Source organism: Candoia aspera, chromosome 9, assembly GCF_035149785.1.
Source record: "Candoia aspera isolate rCanAsp1 chromosome 9, rCanAsp1.hap2, whole genome shotgun sequence".
NCBI lineage: Eukaryota > Metazoa > Chordata > Lepidosauria > Squamata > Boidae > Candoia > Candoia aspera.
Genome location: NC_086161.1, coordinates 26396680 through 26420955, shown reverse-complemented (window position 1 = coordinate 26420955; position 24276 = coordinate 26396680). Strand labels below are relative to the sequence as shown.

Below are 24276 nucleotides of genomic sequence, written 5' to 3'. Positions count from 1 at the left end.
AGGTTTTTTTGGCTAAACCACCATATTCTGAGAGTCCATGTGGAGTCAGTGATACACAGATTACTGTAAGTAAATAAATAAAATAAATGCATTATAATTAAATAATGTGGCTGAGTACATTTTAAGAAGTATTCTGATATACAGAACATATAGAGATCTGTGCATCTCACATCTCCATTGCTTTGTCTGTTGTGGTACAAAGTATGTAATAACTTTGCTTTTCTACTGCTTTTTCCAGTAGCTTAAAAAAAGACAGCAGCTGAATTTGAATGTAAGGAAGTTTGAGTTGAATGATCTAATATGTTTTTTCTTGTTTGGCTTCCCCTAGTTTAGCCATTTAGCCAACCCTCTTGGATTTCAGCAGTGTGGGGATCCCGGTAACTAAGCCACTATCTGCTGGTGGTGTGTACTGGAAGCAACCACAATAACCTAGTTGAGTTCTCTACCCACCATCATTTAAATATTACTTTAGCCTCACTGCTTTGATTCTTGCTTGATGATGGGGGTCCTAAGACCAGAGTGCCATGAAGGAGAGAGACAGTCCAGAGAACATGCATCATGGTTCTTTAGTAGCCACTTGGTTTCCTTGCTCTTTCCGTTTCTTAGAGTTCATAGATTCAAATGTAACCATCTGCTTATACCTGCTGTGATAATTTCCTAAATCTTCTTGTGCAAAATGCAGATGTACTAGCTACTCCTTTGATGGCATCTGCGGGAGTCTATACAGGCATCCAGGGGCTGATTCTCCAGCAGGGGAGATTTGGCAGTCTTTTGACTTTTTTTCCATTGATCTGTTTAATTATTTATATGTTTAAAATATTTCTGTATTACTTCTCTTTATAGAAAGTAAGAAGCAGACAATGAAATTATTCCTCTGGAGGGAGTGTTATCCAGAACGTATATTTCTACTTTCTCTTTTGCAAGCCAAGCAAGAGTACCATGGATATTGCTTTTAGAAGACCCACGTTTCTCAGCCCATTGAAAATCGGACCAGAACCCTAATTGCTTCTCTGGAAGTTTTCATGGTAAATGCTAGGATGGAGTACTCTGAAGCCTCCAGTGCTCCAGACTTGATGGACATGCTGTCTGATGACAGAAAAAAGGAATTGAGCTCTGACCCTGGAGAGCGCTTGAATCGGACTTGGGATCTGCTTGCATTTTCTGAAACTTGCCAGGCTGAAAATATTACCCCCCCTTCTTCTTTGTGTCCTGTACAGGATAGGTTGGAGGGTGTTCACTGCAGGACTGAAATACCCCCTGAAAAGCCTATTTCAGTGTTAACTCAGAATCATTTTGAAGTATTGCACCCTGAAGTGGGCCACCCTGTTTCAGAAAGCTTGGACTTCTCTGAGAGATTTGGACAGCCTCTTGAGCTGATAAAAAGCCTGAAAAGTCAGGATAAGTACAATAGTGATGCTACCCAAGCTGTTTTTTGGGCTGGTATCTTACAAGCTCAGATGTGTGTCTTAGACCTTCAAGGAGAGATAGATAAGCAGAAAGAACCTCTGAAGACTCCCAGTATGAACTCTAAAAACATGCCAGTGACTGTCGTGTCCGTGGACTCAGCCACCATCAGTGAACCTTTGTGCCTGGACAGTGATAGTGGGGAGGAGCCAGAAGAGAATTTAGACAACCAGGAGGAGGAAGAAAGTGAAGAGGAGGAGGAGGAGGTTGAATACTTATTTTTTAATAACCCACTCTTTCAGGAAAGTCCTCACTTAACCAGAACTTTTGAAGGACAAGTCATGTGGGAACAACCAGAGGGAGAAACTTCCACTGAGAATCACAAGAAAATTTTTAAGAGTGAAGTGGATTCTGGAAACCATGATGGTGACTTGTTTTACCAGGCAAATGTGGCAATAAGCCCTGTGGCCAGGAATTCTTTTCCTGTATGTGATGCTAACGAGGACATATCCCCTTGCTCTTTTCCAAGCTATGTGTCCCACTATCGTTCCTTGTCTCCTTTGGTGATCACAGAAAGAGATCTTGAAAGTACGTGCTCTTTGGCAGAGAATTCAAAGGTAAGAGGTGTCCTGCTGCTGCTTCTGTGTAATAGGACTCATGAGCATCCATCTCCTACCTTGTCTGCTATGGTTTTACGTGAACTTAGTTGGAGCTTTAATTCGTATTTAGGTTTAGTCTTCTCCAACAAAAGAATGCATTCCCCCAGCTGCTCAGGGCCAGGATAAGAACTCTGGGCCTGCAAGAGCCCTTGTTGCCCAAACCAAAGCGCTCTCTTGTTTTGGCTAACTATCAGTGTTGCTGGCTGAAGCAGGCCACTGCTAGGGCTGGCCTTCGTATCAGCCACCAGATGTTTGATCTCTTGTCTTGGAAATCCTTGAGACCCAGAGACAGCAGAAGGACAGCTTCTGAAGGCAGACTAGAGGCGGCCGCTTGAGCGGTTACCTGGTAAATGGTGTAAGGTAAGACCTTCCATGGAGCTGGGTCCTTGCCTTTAACAAAACAGCATCAGAACAGTCTGCGGTGCTCCGTTTGCACTGTGCTGGGCTGACTCTGTCCTATTGCTGATGTGCAGCCATTGCTCCTCCATCAGTTCTTGGGAGATGCTTGAAAGTCACTCCTGATGGAAATGGATAGGAAGGCAGGGCATGTGGGGATCAGAGCAGCTTTTCATGTTGTCAGCTGCCTCAGCCTTTCATGACTACCAAGATTTATCTTCCAGGCTCAGGGCTGTTTTCTGGATCCCCTTCAAAGAGATGTTCTGGGAAGCGTTGCTCCAGGTGAGTCCTGCGCTGAACTTCCTAAGAGCATCGGACAATGCTCTGCCCCCCCCCCCCGAAAGCCTTCTGAACTGCGCGGGGAACAGGGATGGAGGCACGGGCTCTTGGCTATGCACAGGCTTGATGTTTCGCTTACTCCTGCTGCTGAGTGCAGGATAGTTGTTTCACGGAAGTGGATTCTTCAAGGCTGTGGGAAATCATTTTTCTATAGGGGCTAGAGCCAGGTCTCGTCATTTCTAGATTCGGAATTACCCAAAGCAATAATTTATCTAATTCTGAGAACCTGATGCTCACAATAGGTTTGCAGGGCCCTTTCCTTGCTGTGTCAATGCATTTTTTTTTTACTTTAAGCTTATAAATATTGTAGTTTGGAGAGGAAGGGGCTGTTCCCAAGTTTCAGTTTGTTGGTTTCCAACATGGGAACAAGCGTGGAGCAGCTTCTCTGCTGAGGCTCCAGCTAGATCCTGATGGCTCACGTGCTTCTCAGAGGGTAAGACAAGCCGGCTTCTCAAAGGACTAAAACAGGGCGTGGAAAGGAAACTGCCTGGTAACTGACCTGTCCCTCTGGCCCAGATGCAGACCTCCCTGTGTATTTGCCAGCCGAAGGCCTGCTGTTTTCTGCCTCCAGCACTTCTTTGATGTCTGCTTTGCTGCAAGAGTCGATGGAGACCTGTGCCCCTCACAAGCCGATGTCTCCAGGAAAGAGCAGCTGCATCCCCTCCAGCTTCCAGGCCCTCTCGGGGCCCCCTGCAGAACACAGTCTGCAGCAGGAGGAGTGTGGGCCAGAAGCCCCGTCCCTGGGCCACCTCCCATCTTCCTGCACGTGGCTAGAGGAGCTTGAAAGAACTTCCTCCCTACAGAAGGATGTTGCTAGAGCAGATTCGCACTCCATCCCACCTTGTGGTGCAGAGCGGAAGCTGATGAGCTCAGTGGAGAGGCTCAAGATGGTGGAGCTGCCCACTGTGCAAAGCGATGGGAGGTCAGAAGGCAACGAGGAAGAGCCAGTGTCACAGTAAGCATGCTTTGTGCAATGTCTTTTGGATCTGTTGGCCTTCTTGTCTGCTTGCCACCCACAGCATCCTCCTGCTGTGGTGGGAAGGAGGGCGTGGGCCAAGGCAGCCGATGCAACCCAGCAGGTGTTTGGAGGCTTCTTGAATTGACTGTGGCTTTCGTCCTGCAGTCACGAGGCACTTCAGTTGCCTTGTTGCCTCACGGTGGCTGTGTGTCAGCATTTATGCTCTTGAGCTGCGGCATTTTACACACCCTGCCTCTGCCTCTGCCTCTCCATCCTTTGCAGCTGCCCTGAAGAACTCGGAGAGGAGTTTGGCAGCACAGGGGAGTGTCTGCCTGCCATGGGCATAGCGGAACCAAGTGGCACCCTGCTCCTTGCAAACGGCACCTCTGGAGACCAGGCCGCAGCACACAGGCTGGCAGCTCGCCTCTACCACCTGGATGGGTTCAAGAAATCCCAGGTGGCTGCCTTTCTCCAGAAGAAGTAAGATGGCCTTGAAAGTCTTCAGTTAAACAGCTCCTGCCGTTTGGGGATTTGAACATTTGTCACTTTTATTACTTGCATAGTTAGGACACACACACACAACTTCACGCCGAGTCTTACCTTGTGCTTTCATCACCCGAAAAGTCAGGCAGAAGATGATGGGTTCTAGGAAACAGTGCCCTCTGCTGGCTGAAAGTTAAGAATGCAGGGTGTTTTGAGCAGGTTCCAGAGCAGAAACCGCAGTCCTCTGTGGCAGCACAAGCAGCAGAATCATGCAGCCTCGGAGCAAATATAAAGGACAGAGGCTTTTGTCAGCAGGAGTCCAGCTAGGGGAAATATTAGAAGGAAGGAGAGTAAAAGCAAGGGCCAAAGGCGCCGAATGATGGTGGTGGTATTTTTTTCCTCTTTTCACTTGGACTTTTGCATCGTCCCTGGTGGATCTTCCGAGGGCAAGTGTCGTGGGACATGGAGGAGTAGGGGTGCTTTAAGGGCAAGGCAGGGGTGAGAAACCCTGGGAGAATGAGAGGCTCTCTTAGAGGCTGGGGATGTTTGGGGCTTTCTGAGCTGTTCCTGTCCCTTTGTCCACAGCAACGCCTTCAGCCAGATGGTAGCCGAAGCCTACCTTTCCTTCTTCCATTTCTCTGCACAAACTCTGGACCAAGCCCTGAGGTAATGTTCTCCTTGCTGTGGGCTGGTTTTCCATTTTCAAAAGGGGAAGTGCAGCTTTATAGTTTGTGGCCAAATACGTATTTCCTGCCCTTCCTGATTAGGAGGGAGAGAGCCTCCCTCTCCCAGGGCCAGGAAGCCACAGGCTCACCCAGGAAATGGCTGGGCTATGTGGGGGAGTAACAGGACAGCGAAGGGCGGCAAGAGGAAAATGAAATGCTATGGGAAGCAAAGACAGAGTGGCCTCTGCCCGCAGCCTGCTACCGGTCCAGGCCTGCTGGGTTTGGAGGCCTTTCTTGAGCTGCGGGAAGGAACCTGAATTCAAGGAAAATCCCTGAAACCTTTGAGCAGCTGTGGCTGTGCCCGAAGTCACCTCATCCCTTGGCATGTTAAAGGTGCCTTGCTGAGAAGCTCTGTGGGGAAGATGCAAGCACACTCCAGCCTTGTGATGCCAGCTGGCTTCATTCTCCTTAGTTGTCCTGGTGCAAAATGGGTGAAAATGGAAGCACGGGAGGGTAGCTCATATCCCAGGTCTGCTGCTGCTGCTGCTGACAAGGTCCGGGGAAAAGAAGCATCCCGGGTACCTTCCCTACACTTCTGTGCTTCACCTCCTTTTGGCAGGTCGTTTCTGAAGTCGTTTGTGCTCACTGGGGAGACCCAGGAGCGGGAGCGGATCCTGCTGCACTTCTCCTGGCGCTACCACTGCTGCAGTCCAGAGGCCTCTCTCAGTCCAGGTGAGACACTCAAGCAAGAAACCTTCAGCTCAGGCCAGACCTTGCAGGTGCACAAGCTCTGCTTTGGGCACCAGGCGCTCTTGTGCTCACCGTGCGTCTGCTCTGCGCGGGGAACAGGGATGGAGGCACCGGCTCTTGGCTATGCACAGGCTTGATGTTTCGCTTACTCCTGCTGCTGAGTGCAGGATAGTTGTTTCACGGAAGTGGATTCTTCAAGGCTGTGGGAAATCATTTTTCTGTAGGGGCTAGAGCCAGGTCTCGTCATTTCTAGATTCGGAATTACCCAAAGCAATAATTTATCTGATTCTGAGAACCTGATGCTCACAATAGGTTTGCAGGGCCCTTTCCTTGCTGTGTCAATGCATTTTTTTTTTACTTTAAGCTTATAAATATTGTAGTTTGGAGAGGAAGGGGCTGTTCCCAAGTTTCAGTTTGTTGGTTTCCAACATGGGAACAAGCGTGGAGCAGCTTCTCTGCTGAGGCTCCAGCTAGATCCTGATGGCTCACGTGCTTCTCAGAGGGTAAGACAAGCCGGCTTCTCAAAGGACTAAAGCAGGGCGTGGAAAGGAAACTGCCTGGTAACTGACCTGTCCCTCTGGCCCAGATGCAGACCTCCCTGTGTATGTGCCAGCCGAAGGCCTGCTGTTTTCTGCCTCCAGCACTTCTTTGATGATCCCAAAGGAGGGATTGAAGTGGAATCCTTATTTCCTGACTGGATCTGAGAAGATAGGTTCAGAACAGGAACTGAATAACTTACCTGTTACTGTCATTTTCCTTGAGCAGCTGGTAGACTGATTCTATTCCTTTTCCTTTGAGCATATATAAAGAAGTATGTTTTGTGTTCCTCTTTCACCATCATCCTTCATTCTGCAGTTTCGGGCTACCTGCAAATACTCTTTCTTGGTGACTACTTCCATCTCCTGGAATTTTGGGTAGCCACATTAGTGTCTTCTCTTGGGGAGTGGGTGGAGGGGGGGCTTGTTAACTGTTGTGCTTACAATTTTACCTCTTTTAGGAACTTGAACACTTTTTCCCATTTGTTTCTCCCACCTTGGAGTCCTATTTTTCATTGCTCTGAGTTTGTTCAAATTTGTTTTTTGTGGTCCGAAAATTCATTTACACTCTTCCAGGAACTCTAGCATTACACAGTCCCATATATAGTGTTCCTGATGGAGGACTGGATGGTCTACTAGGCAGTGGAATTAAATGGGTAGAGGTGATTTCCCTTCTGTAGTACTTACCATGAATACTTTTCTTGCATAGCCATCTAAATATTGGCTATGCCAACCTCTTCACATTTTGCCTTATATTTTCTTTCTGTGAAAAAAAAAATGTTTTTACAAGTCTACTAATAAATGAAATGTTTAATTATTTTCTGATTTTAAAAAATCCTCAATTTTGTTCTTTCCAGTCTCCTTTTCTGGGCAGAAAGAGGATCCTCTCATGTCTTGATACCTTTTCTGTTGGAGTGGAAATTGGAAAATGTAGGGAGAAGAAAGAGGGAGAATGGACATCATGACAATTTCCTATTTATTTATTTGCTTATCTTCCAGCAGCTTTTTTCATCATTTGTTTGCATTGCCAAAACCCTGTTTTAAAACAGAACCTACCAGGGGAGTTTATCCCATTTAGTTCTTCGTTTGAATTAGGGTTCTTCCCATCCAGTCCTATCAAGAAGGTGAGCACTTAACCCATTTTATGAGAGTCTTTTTTATCTGGTGCCCACCAAGCATTTGACTACAACTCCTGTAAATTGGAGACAGTCCAGTTTGGAGGTTGTCCGAGCAAGGCGCTTGCCCCCAGAGTAGGAATCTAATGTGACAGTGTGGATTTTGTGGGAGTTGGTTTGAGAGGTGCCTCAGAATGTCACTCAGTGCTGCTCTGCCTGTCGATCAAGTATCTATGTCAATTCCCACCGCCACCCCAAAAGAAGACGTCTGTATATTGTTGCTAATATCAATTCCCAGAGGGATCTTCTTTTCCATTTTTTAATATTTAAATTACTGAATGAGCAGGGCTTTGCCAGGAGGAAAGAGGCAAGAAAGAAGTGAGAAAGACCAAGAAAGGAAGTGTGGAGAGGAATTTTGTCCTGAATTCGAAGGGCTGAGAAGGATCTCCTGAGTAGCTGCTGTTTGCCGGGGGTTGGGGAAACTCTGCTCATCCACTGACTGCTTTCTGCTGTGTTCGTAGAGATTAGGAGGAATATCAGAGCTGTGTAAGAGGAAGATGGCTCACTGAGCAAGCAGACAGGGAAAGTCGACTACTGTAGTCTGGGGGAGTTCAAGGGGAATCTGAAAAATTTCCCTGTTAAGTGGAAGCAATTTCTGTAAGGAAGGCGGTCAAATGAAGGATTAAGCTCTGCAAATATAAGTAAAAATAAGAAACAAAAGATGAAGAACGAATGAAACTCAGAAACAAATTTCAGAACTTCATAGTAGATAATGTCTGAGTCTTTAGGGAAAGAAAAAGATGCTGCAGAAAAGGGGACAAGATAGTTGAGCCTAGGAGGGCAGAGAGGTTAAAACTGTGCCTGGTAAGAAGGCAAACTGAAGATACGTGATAGTTGAGGACTCACTACTATGATGACTTTGAAACAGATGTATCCCAACTGGATGCATTAATTCATGAAATGTGCTGTCCAGGAGCAAGGATTAGAGATGTGGCCACTCAACTTCCTTGACTTATCAACCCCACTGACAATGATCCCTTCCTGTTAGTGCACGTGGATACAATTTGTATTGTAAAGAACAGCTACATCCATATACACAGACTTTCTAGAAGGAGAACTCAAGACCTGAGGGCTAACACTACATACTCATCCATCCTTCCTGTCCATGGAAGAAGATTGGGGAAAAAAAGAAGAGTACTGCCAGTGAATTACCAACCATGCAAAAGCTGATTACAGAGATACCGTATTTGGTTTCTGAGACTGTGACTTGTTACCTGGCTGATGGACTGCTGGCTCTAGAAGGGATGCATCTTACAACAATTAGTAAAATGTATTTGCCCAAAACATGGTGAAAGGTCAGAATCAATGGCAAGCAACAGTATTTCCTGTGACACTCTATGGAAGCGAAGTTGGACTTCGAAGAAGCAGGATAGAGTATTGACACCTTTGAATGTTGGTGTTGAAGAAGATTCCTGAGAAGACCATGGACAGCCAAGAAAACAAAAGGGTCATCAAACAAATCAATCCAGAGTTCTCTCTTGAGGCACAAATGACCAGGCTTAAAGTATTGTACTTTGGGCACATCATGCAAAGACCCAGAGCCCAAAGAAGGCTCTGATGCTGGGAAAGGTGGAACGAAAGGGAAGAAGAGGACGACCAGCAGCAAAGGGGATGGACTCAGTTACAGTGGTGATGGGGGCACCATTGGAAGACCTGAAGGACCAGGTTAGGGACATTTTCTCCTGGAGAAAATCTTACCCATGTGGTTGGTAAGAGTTGACACCAACTTGATGGCATATAATAAAGCATGGGGAGTGTGATCATTCTAGAATCATAGAATGTATGACTTGGAAGGGGTCTTACAGGTCATGTACTTCAAGTATCTGCTCAGTGTGGAAATCCACCAATCCATACCTGACAAGTAGCCCTGAATCTACTCCTGTTCCAGACAGACTGTTTCACTGCTTAATAGCTCTTACTAGTAAAGAAATTCTTCCTCATATTCAGCCTGAATCTCCTTTCTTTTAATTTCAGTCTATTGTTCCTTGCCATGCTGTTGGTTTCAAGAAAAGACAGGTTGCAGATTGCTATCATATGTGCCTTTAGTCTTCTCTTTTGTAAATTAAAGGTCTTTTTTAACTGTTCCTCACAAGGCTTAGTTTCCAGATCTCTTTATCAGCCTGATAGCTCTCCTCTGAATCCATTTCATCCTCTCTGCTTCCTGTTTAAAGTGCGATGCCCAGATACAATAAGCGCCATCTTGCCAAGGAGAGTAAAATAGAACTGCAAAGTGGCCCATTAGTATTCTTAGATCCTTCTCAAATTCATTGCCACTAAGCCTGGTTGCCCTGAACCTACATCTCTGCCTTTTCCTTTTCCTACCCAGATTCAAGACTTAAATTTTTCACAATTAAACATCCTTTGGATTGATGGATTTGGCCCACCATTCAAACCTTTCTAGATAATTTTGAATTGTGGTTTTGTCCTCTAAGTTAGTGTTATCTCTAAATTTATGAAATCCCTTTCCTCTTCTCCGTCACTTCTACAGCTGTTGAATAGCACAAGCCTGACAACAGAGCCCTGGGCAGCCCTGCTTGATAGTTCCCTCCAGGACAAGGCAGAACCATTTATGAGCAACCTTGTGGTGCTGGTCGCTTGACTGGTGGCACATTCCCTGGACTGCAGTGTCCTCTAGGCCACATTTACTCATTTTATCCACAAGGATTCAAGAGACCTTGTCAGGTATTTCATTGGAATCAACGCATGCTACATCCAAAGCATTCCTTGGGTCTACCAGACTGGTCCCTTTGTCATAAAAGTTGCTAATGTTTTTCTCATGGCACTTGTTCTTTACAGAACACGCCAACTCACTTTTCAGACATTTTCTGTTTCTTTAAAACTGACACAATCTCTGCTCCCCCAGCTACATTCCAATAGGAGCCCTCCCACCAGGTCTCCATTATACCTGTGGATTCATATTTGCTGTGAAGACTTTATATTTTATTAAGTTCTGAACTAAGAGTTCAAGCTCAATTTCCTTATTTCCCATTCTCTGAGCTTTAGTGTTTTTTAGTGATAAAAATAGTATTTTGTAGGAATAATGGAGACAAATGGGATGAATGCTATGATGGGATAACAGCAATAGGACAGAATGTGTTTAAAATAAACAGGAAATGGAACGGAATGTATTGTACTGTACATTAAAAATCTACAGTCCCACTCAGGAATAAAAGTGAAGAAAGCACCTGGATTAAAAATAAATGGAAAAACCATGGAAGCAATGGCATTCTTGGCGTCTGCCATCCCCCATTCAATCACAGAGAAGTTATGAAGTCTTCCAAAAGCAAACAGGAGTGAAATGGTGGTGATGGGGGACTTTAGTGACTCTGGTATCTGTTGGGGTGCAAATTCCATCATTTGAAGAAGTGCCTGACTTGACTAATGTTTTTCATCAGACAGTGGCAGAAAGCAGGATAAGTTCTTTGTCCTGGATTTGGTATTAAACAAGGGGAAGGTTTAGTTGAAGAAGTGGAAGTATTAGGAATTTAAGGGAAAGTGACTAATGCAGGAGTGGGAGAACAACTCTTCTGTTGTTCCCTGTCCTGTCATTTAACAGAAGCAAGAAAAAAAACATGCACTGGTGCAGTTTGCAGGATGGCGTCTTGTATGTGAAAGGGAGCTCCATCTGCTGTCGCCTTGCCCAGTGTCCGGGGGCCAGGGGGGGCAGTTGCCAGCTAGAAGACAGCCGTTATAACGAAAAACTGGTGGGGGGAAAGTGAGCCGTTAACAGTAAAGCAGTAGACAATGGTTTTTCACATGTCTTACCTAGTTTACATGACTCGCTTTCTCAAGGTGTGGTGCTGAAGGATACTACAAAATGTCTGTCTGAGGGAAGAAGGGAATACTTCCAGTTGCCATCCCTGAGTGTCAGGCTTCATCTAGTAGAGCACACAACATCTGAACACTGTTGGCAAATCTTAAGATTCAGATTAAGTTCATTCTCTCTGGCCCTTTGCTTTACTGAATGGTCAAATTGCCTAGGAAGAGATGTTGCTGGCATTTCAAACTGGCTGTGGGGGAAGCCTAGGGAATCTCTCGCATCTCTCCTGAATGTCCTTTGCTTCTGCAGACGCTGTGCATACGCTCACCTGTGCCCTGATGCTCCTCAATACTGACTTGCATGGGCAGGTAAGGAGGTTCTCTCAGAGGAAGGAGTCTTGGCTCACCTTCACTCACTTGGGCCCCTTACAGTGTCTGGGCAGAGAAAAATTGTTCTCTCTGATGGCCATATTGTGGGAGAGGATCTGTAGGACCTGTAGAAAGGTTGACATGATGGTTCTTGTTTAGATGGTACAATATGGGCAGTGCAGCATCTTCAGCTCTCTCTCTCTCTCCCATCTACATGCTTCTGGAATCAGAATATTGGCCGGAGCATGAGCTGTCAGGACTTTGTTGCCAATCTCGCAGGCCTGAATGATGGCCAGGACTTCTCCAAAGAGCTGCTGAAGGTATGTAGAGTTCCCTTCACTCAGGCAAAGGAAGGGGGCCTGTAGCCCAGCAGATGTCGAACCTCACTTCTAGCCAGCGTGGCCAATGGAGAGAGAGGCTTAGAACTGTACCTCAGCAGCACTGGGGTGGAGAACTTTGGCCCACCCAGGGTGGGCAGTATGGTATGCATCAAATGGTTTCTGCAGGGGAAAGGGTCAGCATTCAGGTCACATTCTCTGGAAGCAATCAGCCAGGTCCCACAACTGCCTCACTGGAGACTTCAGTAGTGGTATTTCTGGTGGGGGAAGGTGCTCATGGTTGAATTTATCAGAAGACTCACATTGAGGAAGAAAAGGGTTTGGTCCTAATCTCCTGGATGTGTTATTTTCCTGGGGAATATCCTACACCTGTAGCAGAACAGGGCGGGCACAAGTTCAGCTTGTTGCCTGAAGGTTACAGAGTTGGTGTTACAGATTGTATTTACTGACACAGAGGAAGGAGAGAATCTAATGCCAAGGCTCATGCCTGTGCTATCCAGCTTGGATGTAGCCATTCCATATCCTTCCTGAGGAAGGGAGTGGTACAGCGTGGCCATCAGCTGGGAGATGTCCTACTAGTGCTCAGGAAAATATCAGAAGACCACTATTGTGGCTGTGCTCCTGCATATAGCCCAGCCAAACAAAACAGGAGCATGTTTGGGAAACACTCTATGAGGCAGCAGTGCTGTGCCACAGGGTTGTGGCAGGAGAAGCTGTGACCTTGTCCTTATTCTGGGCTTGTCATGGGAGCACATGGGTGGCCCCATGGGAAGCGGAATGCTGGCTAGAAGGTAGTCCCGCAGTCTGATCCAACTGGTTGGCTGTTCTGTGAATCAATTTACCCTTTCCCATAGTTATCCCTCAACCCCCCCACCATCCCAATCAGGCACTCAGTTTCTATTTCTTTAGAATATCTATATCCCAACTTTGCTTGACAAGGGGCCTTCAAGGCAGCTTACCAAAAAACAACAACAACCCAGATATAGTAAGGGTCTTTTTTTAAAGATGATAGCAGAATCTCCCAAAACTTCTCCATCAACTGCTGTTTAAAGCTTTTACTTTGGGAAATTAATCCCTGTGCACACAAGACTCTCTGTTCTATGGTACCCCATCCCAGGCCCTGACCATTCCTCACGGAGACTGCTGGTGCTGTAACTTTGTGTGCCTTCAGTAGAGGGCCTGTGAGGACAGCTGTGGTTTGGGTACAGCCACACATTTTTCCCTGCAACTGTCCAGCCAAGGACAAAAGTGGTACATGAAGGGCAGTGCAGAGAGTGCTGATGCCAACCCAACGTGTCCTGCAGAAGAAGCTAGTGAGATCAAGGGTGGGGCCTTAGAGAAGGGGTAAGACTCCCTTAGAGTCATCCCCCTGACAACATCTGCCAGGTCAGTTGGAGGGTTGGGTCCAGCTGCAGACCAGATCCAGTGCCCGCCCCTCTTCTGGCAAGGTGGCAGCTCCTGGCCTTTCTCCACAGCTGACGATGGCTGAGGAAGGGCTGGTGATACTTTTGGGAACAGAACCCCAGAAGGTACAGTTCTGGGGGAAGCTTATCTTGAAGGATGGGGGCCGGATGGGGGGAAGAAACCTAACATCTCAGCTTTTTTGTGTCTGTCCAGGCACTGTATAACTCCATCCGCCATGAGAAACTGGAATGGGCTACGTAAGTAATAGCAAGACACGACGGGGCCTTTGAGGAAGCAGAAGGGAAGAGCGAGGTCAAAGAGGGTAGGCAGGAAAGCCAGTCCTTTGGGTCGCTCCCTTCTTTGTTATAAATGGGATGGCGGTGTTGCCCCTGCATGAGTTGTGTGGGTGGGCTGCCATGACTCCACAACATCCGTCTGTGATTCAGAAGTTTTAAATATTAAGCCTGTGGGGCTGAAAAGGCAGTTGTCAAAAGGCAGTTGTCAAGGAGGACAAGGAGAAGGGAACATTTCCAAAAACTAAACCTGGTACAGAGGAGCTTGTTTGCCCCTACTGGAAGCCTAAACTGTGTCTCAGACTGACATCAGGATTGTGCTGTGCTGCCACAGGAAAGGAAGAGGCCCAGTAATATTTCTCAAGTTCATTACATGCTCAGGGAAGAGAAAACTTAAGATTTCAGGATTCTCCAGAATGTCTAGTGCTGCTAGAAGGCAGTAGAAATGCCCAGCTGTCTGCAGCAGTCACTGAGATGCTGGTGAGTTCCAGCTGATGAATTGATTTAATGCATTGAGTCTTAATCATCTCTTCTGGAGGAGATGCTGTTTCATATTTGTAGGCACTCAAATACTGCTTGTACCAGGCAGTCAAGGAGGTTGTACAAGAGAGCTGCAAAGACCTGGTAGGCAGGGGCTCATACTGAAGTTTAGCAATTCCACTTACATGACAGAAAAACTCATATTTTTCAAATTATGAATGGTGTCTTTCATACTTTCAAGCTTCCTGAATTTTGAAAGGCGTTTGCAGGTTAAGACTCAGGGAAGGCCACCTGGAGATGTCATCGTTATGCAAATGATACTCAGATTGCTCTCTCTCTCTCCACGTGGTGCCAACAAGGCTGCTGACGTTATTTGAGCATATTATTGGGCTGTAGGTGGGGTGGCATATTGGAAAAACAGGGAATGCATTATGTACAGAAGTTGCACTCAGTCTGAAGGATCTGATTGCCACTTGAGGGATGTTTTTTATTTTTATTTTTATTTATTTTATATCCCACCTTTATTATCTTTTATAAATAACTCAAGGTGGCGAACATACCTAATGCTCCTTCCTCCTCCTATTTTCCCCACAACAACCCTGTGAGGCGGGTTGGGCTGAGAGAGAGGGACTGGCCCAAGGTCACCCAGCCAGCTTTCATGCCTAAGGCGGGACTAGAACTCACAGCCTCCTGGTTTCTAGCCCGTTGCCTTAACCACTAGACCAAACTGATTTACTGTGGCTTTGCCCACTGTCTGTAGAAATGCCAGCAGTACCCTATCCTGCCAGGAGCAGATCTGACTGCAGCATCCTGTATGGTCACTAACAGCAGCAGCTTGTGTTTAGAAGGGGCTGGTTGGGGAATTCTGGGAGTTGAAGTCCACACATCTTAAAGCTGCCAAGTTTGAGAAACACTTGTTAGAAGGATTCAAGTGCAGGCTCACTAAGGCTGTAGGTGAGTCATGCCAACAGACTGTTTCCTGGGCCAGTTCAAGATGGGTGGTCCTCCAGCTGAAGTACCAGTCACAACCACCCCTGAGGTATGGTGGGAGTTCTCCACTGCTGCTTGGGAGCCTATAAGATAGTTGGCCAAAGGCAGTAATCATGCCTCCTGCATGTGAGTTTGCCTCAATCTGTACTCTTCAGGGAGCCTGTTCTTTGTGCTACTACTGAGAAAAGTTAAATTAGGAGGGATGTCCTGGGGGCCTTTTTGTGACAGTGTTCTGGTGGTTGATCTCCTCCACAAGGTCAGGTCGGCTAGCTCTTTGTCTGGCAACCTGAAAAGGGCAGGATTCTTTAATTGCTTGTTTGAAGTTTGTTGATCTTAGCAACCAGAAAGGCTGATTCAAAATTTGCTACCCTCTTTTCTCTTCTAAGCCCAGTCTAGATGACTTTAGCTGATCCTTGAAAGCTAAGCAGGGTCTGATCTAGCTAATATTTGGGTGGGAGATCCCCAGAAAATATCATGGCTGCAGGCTAGACTGGGAATTGAAAAAAGAACCCAGAATAAGGCAGTAGCAAACTACTTCCATGGGGTCATCACAAATCAAGCTTTCCTTGAGAGAGTCTTTTTTCCTTTATTGTCCTAACAGCCAGGAACCACGCTGAGACAAGGAATAGGTCTCTAGTGTTTTATTACTGCTACATTAGACAGAAAATCCTAACAAACTGAAGAAGCGTGGGAAAAACCCAGACAGATAAACCCCAAAGTCACGGCGGGTCTGATCTGTGTCTCTTTGAATGGCTGCTTAATTCCTCAGTACTGCGCATGCATTTTCCCCCCTGGATAGGGGCCCCCTCCTGCTCGCCATCAGTACTCATGACATTTATATTTTCTTCTCTGTACAGGCCTGTGCAAAACCTCTGTTTCTTCCCTACAGGGATGAGGAAGAGGCACTCGGTGCAGAGACACCCCTGAGTCCTGCAAACACCCAAAGGAAAAACAACCCTTTTCTGACTGTGCAGCATGACCCTGGGGCAAGAGTCTACCAGCAGGGCCTTCTTGCTCGGAAGGTGCACGCCGAGGCCGATGGCAAGAAGAGTGAGTGCAAGGGCGGCCCTGGGCATGCAGCTCTCAGTCCCTTATGGAGGCGAGCGAGAGGCCTGCAGAGCCTTTAATGGGGTGCAGCCTAGGCTTTTGGGCCTCTTCCCTGCCCACCCCAGGGGAAGCCCCGGGTGCCCCAAGCCGGACCAGTTAGTGCTGGGGAAAGTCCGCTTCAGTGGCACTGAGGTCCAGAGCCAAACAGCTGAGCCCGGTGGACCAGAACCCGAGGGAAGGGGGAGGGCAAGCCGGCAAGAGAAAAGTGGCTGACCGCTCCTCCCCTCCTCTGCAGCTCCCTGGGGCAAGCGAGGCTGGAAGACCTTCCACGCTGTGCTGAAGGGGACTGTGCTGTACTTCCTCAAGGTAACGGACCAGGCCGGCTGGCCAGCCCTCGATCACCAGAAGCGCATTCTGGTCAAGGGTTGTCCCGCCTTGGGCCACAAGTATATGTGCTCGGGAGAGTTCACAAGTAGCCCGGGGGGGAGTTGTTCCCCTAAACGAAGAGCTGTCTCTGACCAGCACCCCTTCACTTTGCCAAGGCTCATGAAGCCTGTGCTGTGTGTGGACCTCCTCTTTACCTGGCTCGTCAGCAGAAGTCTAAAAGAGCCATGAGCTAAGGCTGGAGAAGGATGTTACAAACAGCAGAGCCTCTTTGGCTGTATAGGAATAAACCGTGAAAATCGGAGGGAAGCAGGAGGAGAAGGAGAAGGCCCACTGCTCAGGGAACGGGGCGAAGTGCTGATCGGCAGCGGAGCAAAGGGAGGGCGGTCTTCTGCCAGAGACCTGTGTGCCACCTCGCAACAAAACAAATGATAAAAACCGCAGCTCAGAGTAGTTAAGAAGTGATTGAAAACACACGGCTTCAGGAACAAACCATACCCCAAGTTCCCGGGTATAGATAGTAGATGTTATCTAAAGCACATCCTTTTTGAGAGTTCTTGTAAAACAGGGTGGGTACTAAATGACTGGGGATGAACTAATGGCCCCTGATGCTCTTCTGGAGGGGAGAACGCCTGAACTGAGCCAGATTAACCTTCCGTGTGCCCTGTAAATAGATTTGAGATGTTGCAGTGGAGTATCAGCCAGCAGTATATTTGATGTGCGTGCTTTAACGGAAGTAGCATCTAAGTCTTAAGAAATAATCTTCCACATCGTTTTGTGTTGCGCAGCCAAGGGCAGTCCACCTTGTCTGATCTCAGAAGGCTAAGGGGGTCGGACTTGATTAGTGCATGGATGAGAGATCCCCAGAAAATAGAGGGCTGCAGGCCAGATGGGAAAATTGAAAAGGACATCCCGGAAGAAGGCCACTTCCCTTTCTTGCCAAGGAAACTGTATAGACCTGAAGTCACCAGGAACTGAGCTGAACTTGAAGGAGATTTTACCTTTTTACTTTATTCTGTGTTTGGTCACATTTGGTCCCTGCCTTTTAAGAAGAACAGCGACAGATGAGTGTTTCCAAGAAGACAAAGAAGCAGAAAACCAAGTTCTGTGAGGAATGGTTGAAAGCAGGGGCTATAGGATAGGACAGAAAATTAAGGGGAGGTCTGATGGATGTAAGAGACTGTTACAGAGGAGGAGGAGGGCAGCACTAATGTCGATAGATGTGGATTGGAGGGAAAGGCAGGCGTGCGAATGGGGGGTCTTGGGTGGCTGGGGCTCATCTGCTGGTGCATGTAACCCCCCGCCACGCATCCTCTTGCAGCTTTAACACACCCACCTTCACAGGACTGGACCCAGGCTGGGGTTTTTTGTTTTTTTTTTGTGCCATCATGCAGGATGAGCAGCCTTTGGAGGTCTCGGGCTCAGAGGAGTTCGTCGGGGTACATCACGCCCTGGCAGAGAAGGCCAGCAAGTACACCAAGCGGCCCCACGTCTTCCGGCTCCAGACTGCGGACTGGCACGTCTTCCTCTTCCAAGCCCCGTGAGTTCCTGCAAGCCCCGTTGAAGCTCTAGCCGTGCCATGATTCAGAACGTCCAGTGCAGCCGAGTAGCGGGGATGACTCATAAACAAGGGGCAGCAGCCCTTTCCCAAGCTTCTGTCTTCTCCCAGGACTCCATAGTGCAGCCCTGGGACACCCCTCGGGCCCTCTGTCAGCCACCCAATTCCAGAGCATTTATGCCACTGCTGCTCCCAGAGGAGCCTACAGCGTATCCTATCTATCTATCTATCATCTATCTATCTATCTATCTATCTATCTATCTATCTATCTATCTATCTATCTATCTATCATTTATCTATCTATCTATCATCTTTCATCTATCTGTCAGTCTACACACACACAGCATATATATGGGAAAAATTAGTAAAGGTATTGTAATAATAGGGGACGCGGTGGCGCTGCGGGTTAAACCGCTGAGCTGCTGAACTTGCCGATCGGAAGGTCGGAAAGTCGGCGGTTCGAATCCGCGTGACGGGGTGAGCTCCCGTTGCTAGTCCCAGCTCCTGCCAAACCTAGCAATTCGAAAACAGGCAAATGTGAGTAGATTAATAGGTACTGCTTCGGCGGGCAGGTAACGGCGTTCCATGCAGTCATGCCGGCCACATGACCACGGAAGTGTCTACGGACAAACGCCGGCTCTTTGGCTTTGAAACGGAGATGAGCACCGCCCCCTAGAGTCGGACACGACTGGACTTCATGTCAAGGAAAACCTTTACCTTTACTATTGTAATAATACCAAAATGCTCTAAAGTAGTAATTATAAAAATTTAAAAGAAAATTATTTTTTAAAAACAAAGTAACATACAAACTGAAGGCCACATGGCCTCAGAGATGTTCTTTTATAAATGTCTGGGTGACCACAAAATGTGAGCATTCAAGCATTAAGTGAAACTATTCTGAGCTACCTTAAGGCAACTATCTTTGTACTGCAAACAGTTTTAGATTTGGATCCATGTACTTTTCTAACTTCCTAGAAAAACCAACTGTGATGTTACTAGAAAGGCAAATTGCTGGGTTTGAATGCAGAATTCTGTGCAGGTGGGGGGTGTGGAAACAAGCAAGAAGGTAGATGCAGTGTTGTGATGCAATGCCCACACCTTTTGTACTTGCGCTGACATACACACATACAAAACGGTCAAGGCTTGCATTGCGATGCCGTAGCCACCATTGTGCCCGTTTTGGGAGAGAGACACACACATAAACACACTGCTATTTGTGTGTCATTTTTTGCTATTCAGTGTGGTAGAAATTGTTGTTTCCATTTTGTAAACAATGTCCATTAATTAACATTTGATGAAGGAATTATATAGCTGACCTTGAAAGGTTTAGCAGAGTTGGGCCTGATGAGTATTTGGAAGGGAGACCTCCAAAGAATGGTGTAGAACTATAGGCTAGAATGGGAAGTTAAAAAAAATATCCTAGAAGAAAGAGATGGCAAATTACTTCAATCCTGCTGCCAAGGAAGCTCCACCCCAAAGCCACCAAAAGTCAAGCTGACTTTGAAGGAAATTTGAGTGGAATGAGATTGTTCTTCCAAAGCAAAAGTCGGTTGGGAGCAACTGGGTTGCCCTCACGCTGAAGATCGGATGCATTGTCTGCTAAATGATGAATTCTCGTGCACATTCTCCAGGGGACTTGGGGTGTATAAAGAGGACCATAAAAGAGTACCCCATCTTACTTTTCCCAAAGCTAAAGCAAGGGGTTGGGCCTATGTTCATGACAGCCACCACAGGTTGATTGTGTGGACTTGGTGTCACGATGCGGTTTGAATTGTCATCTACAGTATTTGGCATTTGGTTTATATTTATGCTTACTGTACTTTTATAGAGTTTATTCAAAATGGCTTTGACAAAATGCAGTAGAAATCTAACTGCCTGTTACTGCTGAGTTTTCCTCACAAGCAGACTCTTGGGAAATGCAAATCCCACAGCAGTGGGATTCCCTTGAACAAGAGAGAAGCCAGGCTGTAGCCCAGGCAGACTAATCAGGACTGTGTCTCAGTCCTGATTGTTGAGCTGTGTTCACACAACACACTTAATCAGAACAGGTAAAGATCTAGCAGATGCATTCATACCAAATGTTGATTTTGGCTGCTTTTAAACTTTTTGGAGGAGTGGTTTACCCAATGAACTAAATCCATTTATGACTGGGTTTATTATGCAAATCCAAAAAACTGGGCTAATTCAATAAAGTTAGGTGTACTGCATGAATATAGGCACAGGGTCCTGAATTTTTCTACCTTTCCTAGAACTTTTGAAGAAATGACTTCGTGGATGTCCCGCATCAACCTCGTGGCAGCCATGTTCTCTGCCCCACCCTTCCCTGCAGCAGTGGGCTCCCAAAAGAAATTTGTAAGACCCATTCTGCCAACTGCAGCCTGCAAGAATTCCCTGGTAAGCTCAAGTGCCGGGGGGGATGGACTAGTTGAACCGCAGGTCCTTCTGCACAACTGCTTAGATGCAGTCACTGAGCAACGCCAGGACTGAAGGCAGGCACTTGAGGAAGCGTGACGCTGCCTTCGGGGGTCCCAGTTGCACAGGTCAGCCCAGCCCTGTGTCTCTGATGACCAGAGAGGGAGGAGATAGCTGGGGTGCCTGGCCGGAGGCAAAGCTGCAGCCTTTCTCTGTCCCTGTAGGAAGACCAGCACCTGGCCCACGAAGCCTGCATGGACAGGATGTCCCATGAACTGCTGGAGCTCCAGCGAAATCTGCCGGAGAAGCGCGGGCGCGGGCGTGATCTGGAGGAGTACCAGCTCAGGAAGGAGTACTTGCTCTATGAGGTGAGCAAAGTTTGTTCTTTCTCGGGGGGTGGGGTGAGAGAGCTTCCCAGGCTGCGCTATTCTGCTGGGGAAGGGCGATCCCCAGGTGACACCGTGCACTGCCTCCCCACAGTGGGGGGAAACAGTTGATTGAGTCAGAATGGGAACTCCGCTGTTCAGAACTGCCTGTACCATTTTTCTGGGGCAAGAATTTGCAGATCCAAATCGATGCAGTGCTACTTGTCCCTGGCTGTTTTCTCTCTGCTGTCCTTTCTGTTCAAAAGGCTGCTACCTTTCAGACCGTCACTCATTGTTTCCCCGGAGAAACTCTAGTTATCTGTTCAGATGTCAGGATGTATGTGTGGAGCCACGAGTACAGAATTTTAGATTCCAGATTGTAGGTCCCAGAGATGTTCACTGCATCCTTATTTGTGGGATGATAAGAAAGGGGAGGGGAGGGGGAAATCCAGGCCAAGGTAGCATCCTAGAATGCAAGCTAGCATGGTCCACAGCCAGGAGGGCTTTCCCCGCCACTGCCACCCAGCCTCTGCTTAGACATCTCCAGTGAAGGGTGGTCCACCACCTCCTCCCCCTATCACAGAGCTGTATCAACATACATACTTGGCTCTGCCCCAGACGGCGCTGTCCCTCTTGCCCTGTGCAGAAGCGCCGCTATGAGACATACGTGAAGCTCCTGGAGGTGAAGCTCAGCTGTGCCACAGACGACCTCGACCAGTGGGAGGCCCGGCTGACGGCCGCGGGTGAGAGCTGCCCTGGCCTGCAGAAGTCCCACTCCAGCCCGTCCCTGAATGTGGACGGGCCTCCTGTTGGGGGGGGCAGAGTGAAGCGGAACATCTCTGAGCGCAGGACGGTGCGCAGAATCATCCCCAGGCGCAACAAGCACTTGTTGTGACCACCTCTCCAGGCCGGTTGGGGTCGTCCTTCGGGTGCAGCAGGAGGGCTGGCGGAGGGCTGCTTGCTCAAGCCAGAGTGACTGGCAGTTGCCTTGGCTGGACACCACATAGCTCTGCCTCACAGTGAAATAAGCCCGAGACTCCAGCCTGGAGCCCCCTCTGGCTCCACAGACACACAGCCTTTACAGGTGCCTGGTGCTGGAGATGCCTCAGGAGGGGCTGTTCAGCTCTGCTGCTGGGACTCGGCTTGCCCTGCCTTCAAAACTCCTCTCTCCAGCTGCCCCAGGGGCAACCAGGCTCTGTGTGCCAGTAGAAGGGTGAGGACTCGGGACTCCTTTGTGGCATCGGACCCTTCCACCTGTCAGAGGATGGACTGTGCTGCTGGGAGGGGAAGGTCATTCTGGGCACTTCCCTTCATTGCTGCACCCGCATCTCTTCTTTGGGAGAGCCTCTAGATAAAGCCACAAGAAACTTTTGGAACAAGCTGTCAAGTCTGAGCCTGTCTACCTCCTTAGGACCCCTGAAATTACCATCTCTCATCTCTCCCTGGCCTGCTGCCCCGCCAAAAAAACTATTTACTCACGAAACCCAATGCAGCGTGGAAGTTGGTCTGTTTTGCTTCTGCCAAGAAGCTTTAACAAAGAATGGGACTTAGAGCCCTAGGGAGAGGAGCTTTGTACCCTTCCAGCCTCGGGTGGCAGGACTCTCAGATGCTGCTCCTGGTGGCGCTCTTTCTTGCCGTGACCCGGGCAACAGCAGCCACGAGTAGTGGCAGAGGCCAGCCCCATTCCTCCAGGCTGCTCTTCAGAATGGAACGCAGGTGTGGTGAGTGGTGGCTTGCTGCTCCTCAGTGCCTTCGTAGTCGTCCTTGTGGGTTCCATTTCTGCCGAGGGGCTGGACCACGCTGTCTGCCAAGCAGAGAAGAACTTTTCTTCAGAGACATCCCCAGGCCTAGTTTGTGCATTGCCAGAGGGAATCACTTCTTGGTCTTCCACCCTATGAGAGTGGGGACGGGCCCCTCTGCGTTTGAGGGTGAGAAGGAGAAGTGGTGGCACCAGATGCGGCTAAGCCGAAGGTGAGCAGTGGCTTGGGTAGGCTGGCGAGTCTGGCTCGGCTCTAGGCTGAGGGTCAGGCTTCCATCTGGGTGAAGGTGAGAAGGTGCTCCTGGGCAGGGCGGTCAGAGACAAGGCATTGGTGTCATGGCCAGCTTGGAGCCTGCAGAGGAGGAGAAGGAGGACCACCTGTGGAACAGCAGCCTGCCTCAGAGCAGCAGGGAGACGCTTGGGGCCAATTCGGCTGTGGAGCCTGAGGAGCAGCTAGAGACAGCAGAGGACACGGGGCCTGGCCCAGGGCCGCCTCCTGGTCCTGAGGCAGGAGGGCCGGGCAGAGGGCGGAACAGAGGAGGTCTGCGCAGCCCTCACCAGGCGAGGGCGTTCCCACCAGTGATTGCCTGCATTGGTGGGACCCTATTTCAGAGCCATCCTAGCGGGCAGCCCTTTGTCGGGAACAGCCACTCCATTTTCTGGAATCGCCATTTGCCTCTGAAACCCTGTGCCCTGAACCCAGACTGGCTGCTGACCTGTGGCTACTCTACAACTGGACTGCGCCCTGATGATGCTTCTGCCCACTCCTTGGAACTTTGCTGACTGGGACTTCGTAAATTTTGTAGGGATTTGGGACCATGTGAAATTGAGTGTGCATCCGCATTCATGCCCTGCCTGCTGCTGCTGTAATTACTTTACCAAGTAAAGCCTTGGACTGTTCTTGTGCGTGTGCGTGACTTTGGGACTGTTCCCAGCCCATTAACTCCCAGTTGCCTCAGGAGTAAAATTCTGCTACCAGCCATACTGCACCCAATTTGCTGCTGAAAATGCCCAGCTGACCCAGCAGCTCGCATTACTCCCAGAACAGCTTCAAGCACTTCAGCCTCAGCTGTGACCCTCCCCCACCACTGAAAATGCCCCATTGCGTGCCCAGAAAAATTTGACGGGACTCTGTGCCAACTTGGGCGCAGCACAGTCTGCAGTGAACCTGCACCCTGAAGACTTTCCTCCAAGTGGTTTCACATGGGCTTCGTTACTAGTCTGTTGCCAGAAGCCACTGCCGGATGGGTCACGCTGCTGCTAACACAGCAGAGCCTCTGCCGGAGAACTCCGCTGGAATCAGCCGTCCTCCCTGAGCCCCGTGCTCTGACCCAGTCGAGGGTCAAGCAGCAAATCGTCACATTTGAGAGCTTAAGGAAGGGCGAGGCTGAGTATGTAGGTACATTTAAGTTGAATGATTATCTTTATTATGGTCTTTGGCCAGCCTTTACAATAAAATAGTTTAATCCAGCAATCTGTTGTCAGGAAAAAGTAAGACAATAAAACAGTGAAACAATATATCTAATAAAAAGTTTTGCGCAATTGTATAATTTGATAAAAATATTTGACCAGCTGGTGTGGGAGTGTAGAGTTAGCATCCCTTAAAAAGAAATAGACATAAAATCTATAATGACCCTCAAATTTAGCAAAGATTGGGGAAATCAGAGCACATCTTGGGGCATCATAAAAAGGGTACCGTATGAGGATGTGGGCAAGAGTTTCTACCTCCCTGGATCCACAAGGGCAAAGTCTC

The 24276-nt window shown here is 48.2% G+C and overlaps 1 protein-coding gene across 2 annotated transcripts in view; it reads left to right on the top strand.

Annotated features, from left to right (window-relative positions):
* LOC134502924 (PH and SEC7 domain-containing protein 4-like) overlaps positions 1-24073 on the top strand; it is a 28023-nt gene extending 3950 nt beyond the window's left edge. Inside the window, exons 2-16 of one of the 2 annotated variants that reach the window (XM_063311452.1) lie at positions 844-2021; positions 2684-2741; positions 3315-3753; positions 4039-4236; positions 4825-4905; positions 5524-5636; positions 11435-11493; positions 11724-11813; positions 13449-13492; positions 15888-16048; positions 16341-16411; positions 17824-17969; positions 20237-20381; positions 20624-20767; positions 21411-24073. In XM_063311452.1, the coding sequence (XP_063167522.1) occupies positions 1023-2021; positions 2684-2741; positions 3315-3753; positions 4039-4236; positions 4825-4905; positions 5524-5636; positions 11435-11493; positions 11724-11813; positions 13449-13492; positions 15888-16048; positions 16341-16411; positions 17824-17969; positions 20237-20381; positions 20624-20767; positions 21411-21659 (2997 nt within the window). In that variant the 5' untranslated portion in view covers positions 844-1022 and the 3' untranslated portion in view covers positions 21660-24073. Of the gene's footprint in view, positions 1-430; positions 2022-2683; positions 2742-3314; positions 3754-4038; positions 4237-4824; positions 4906-5523; positions 5637-11434; positions 11494-11723; positions 11814-13448; positions 13493-15887; positions 16049-16340; positions 16412-17823; positions 17970-20236; positions 20382-20623; positions 20768-21410 lie in introns of those variants that run through there. The other variant, XM_063311451.1, reaches the window with a different exon arrangement.
* Positions 24074-24276: the final 203 nt, after the last annotated feature.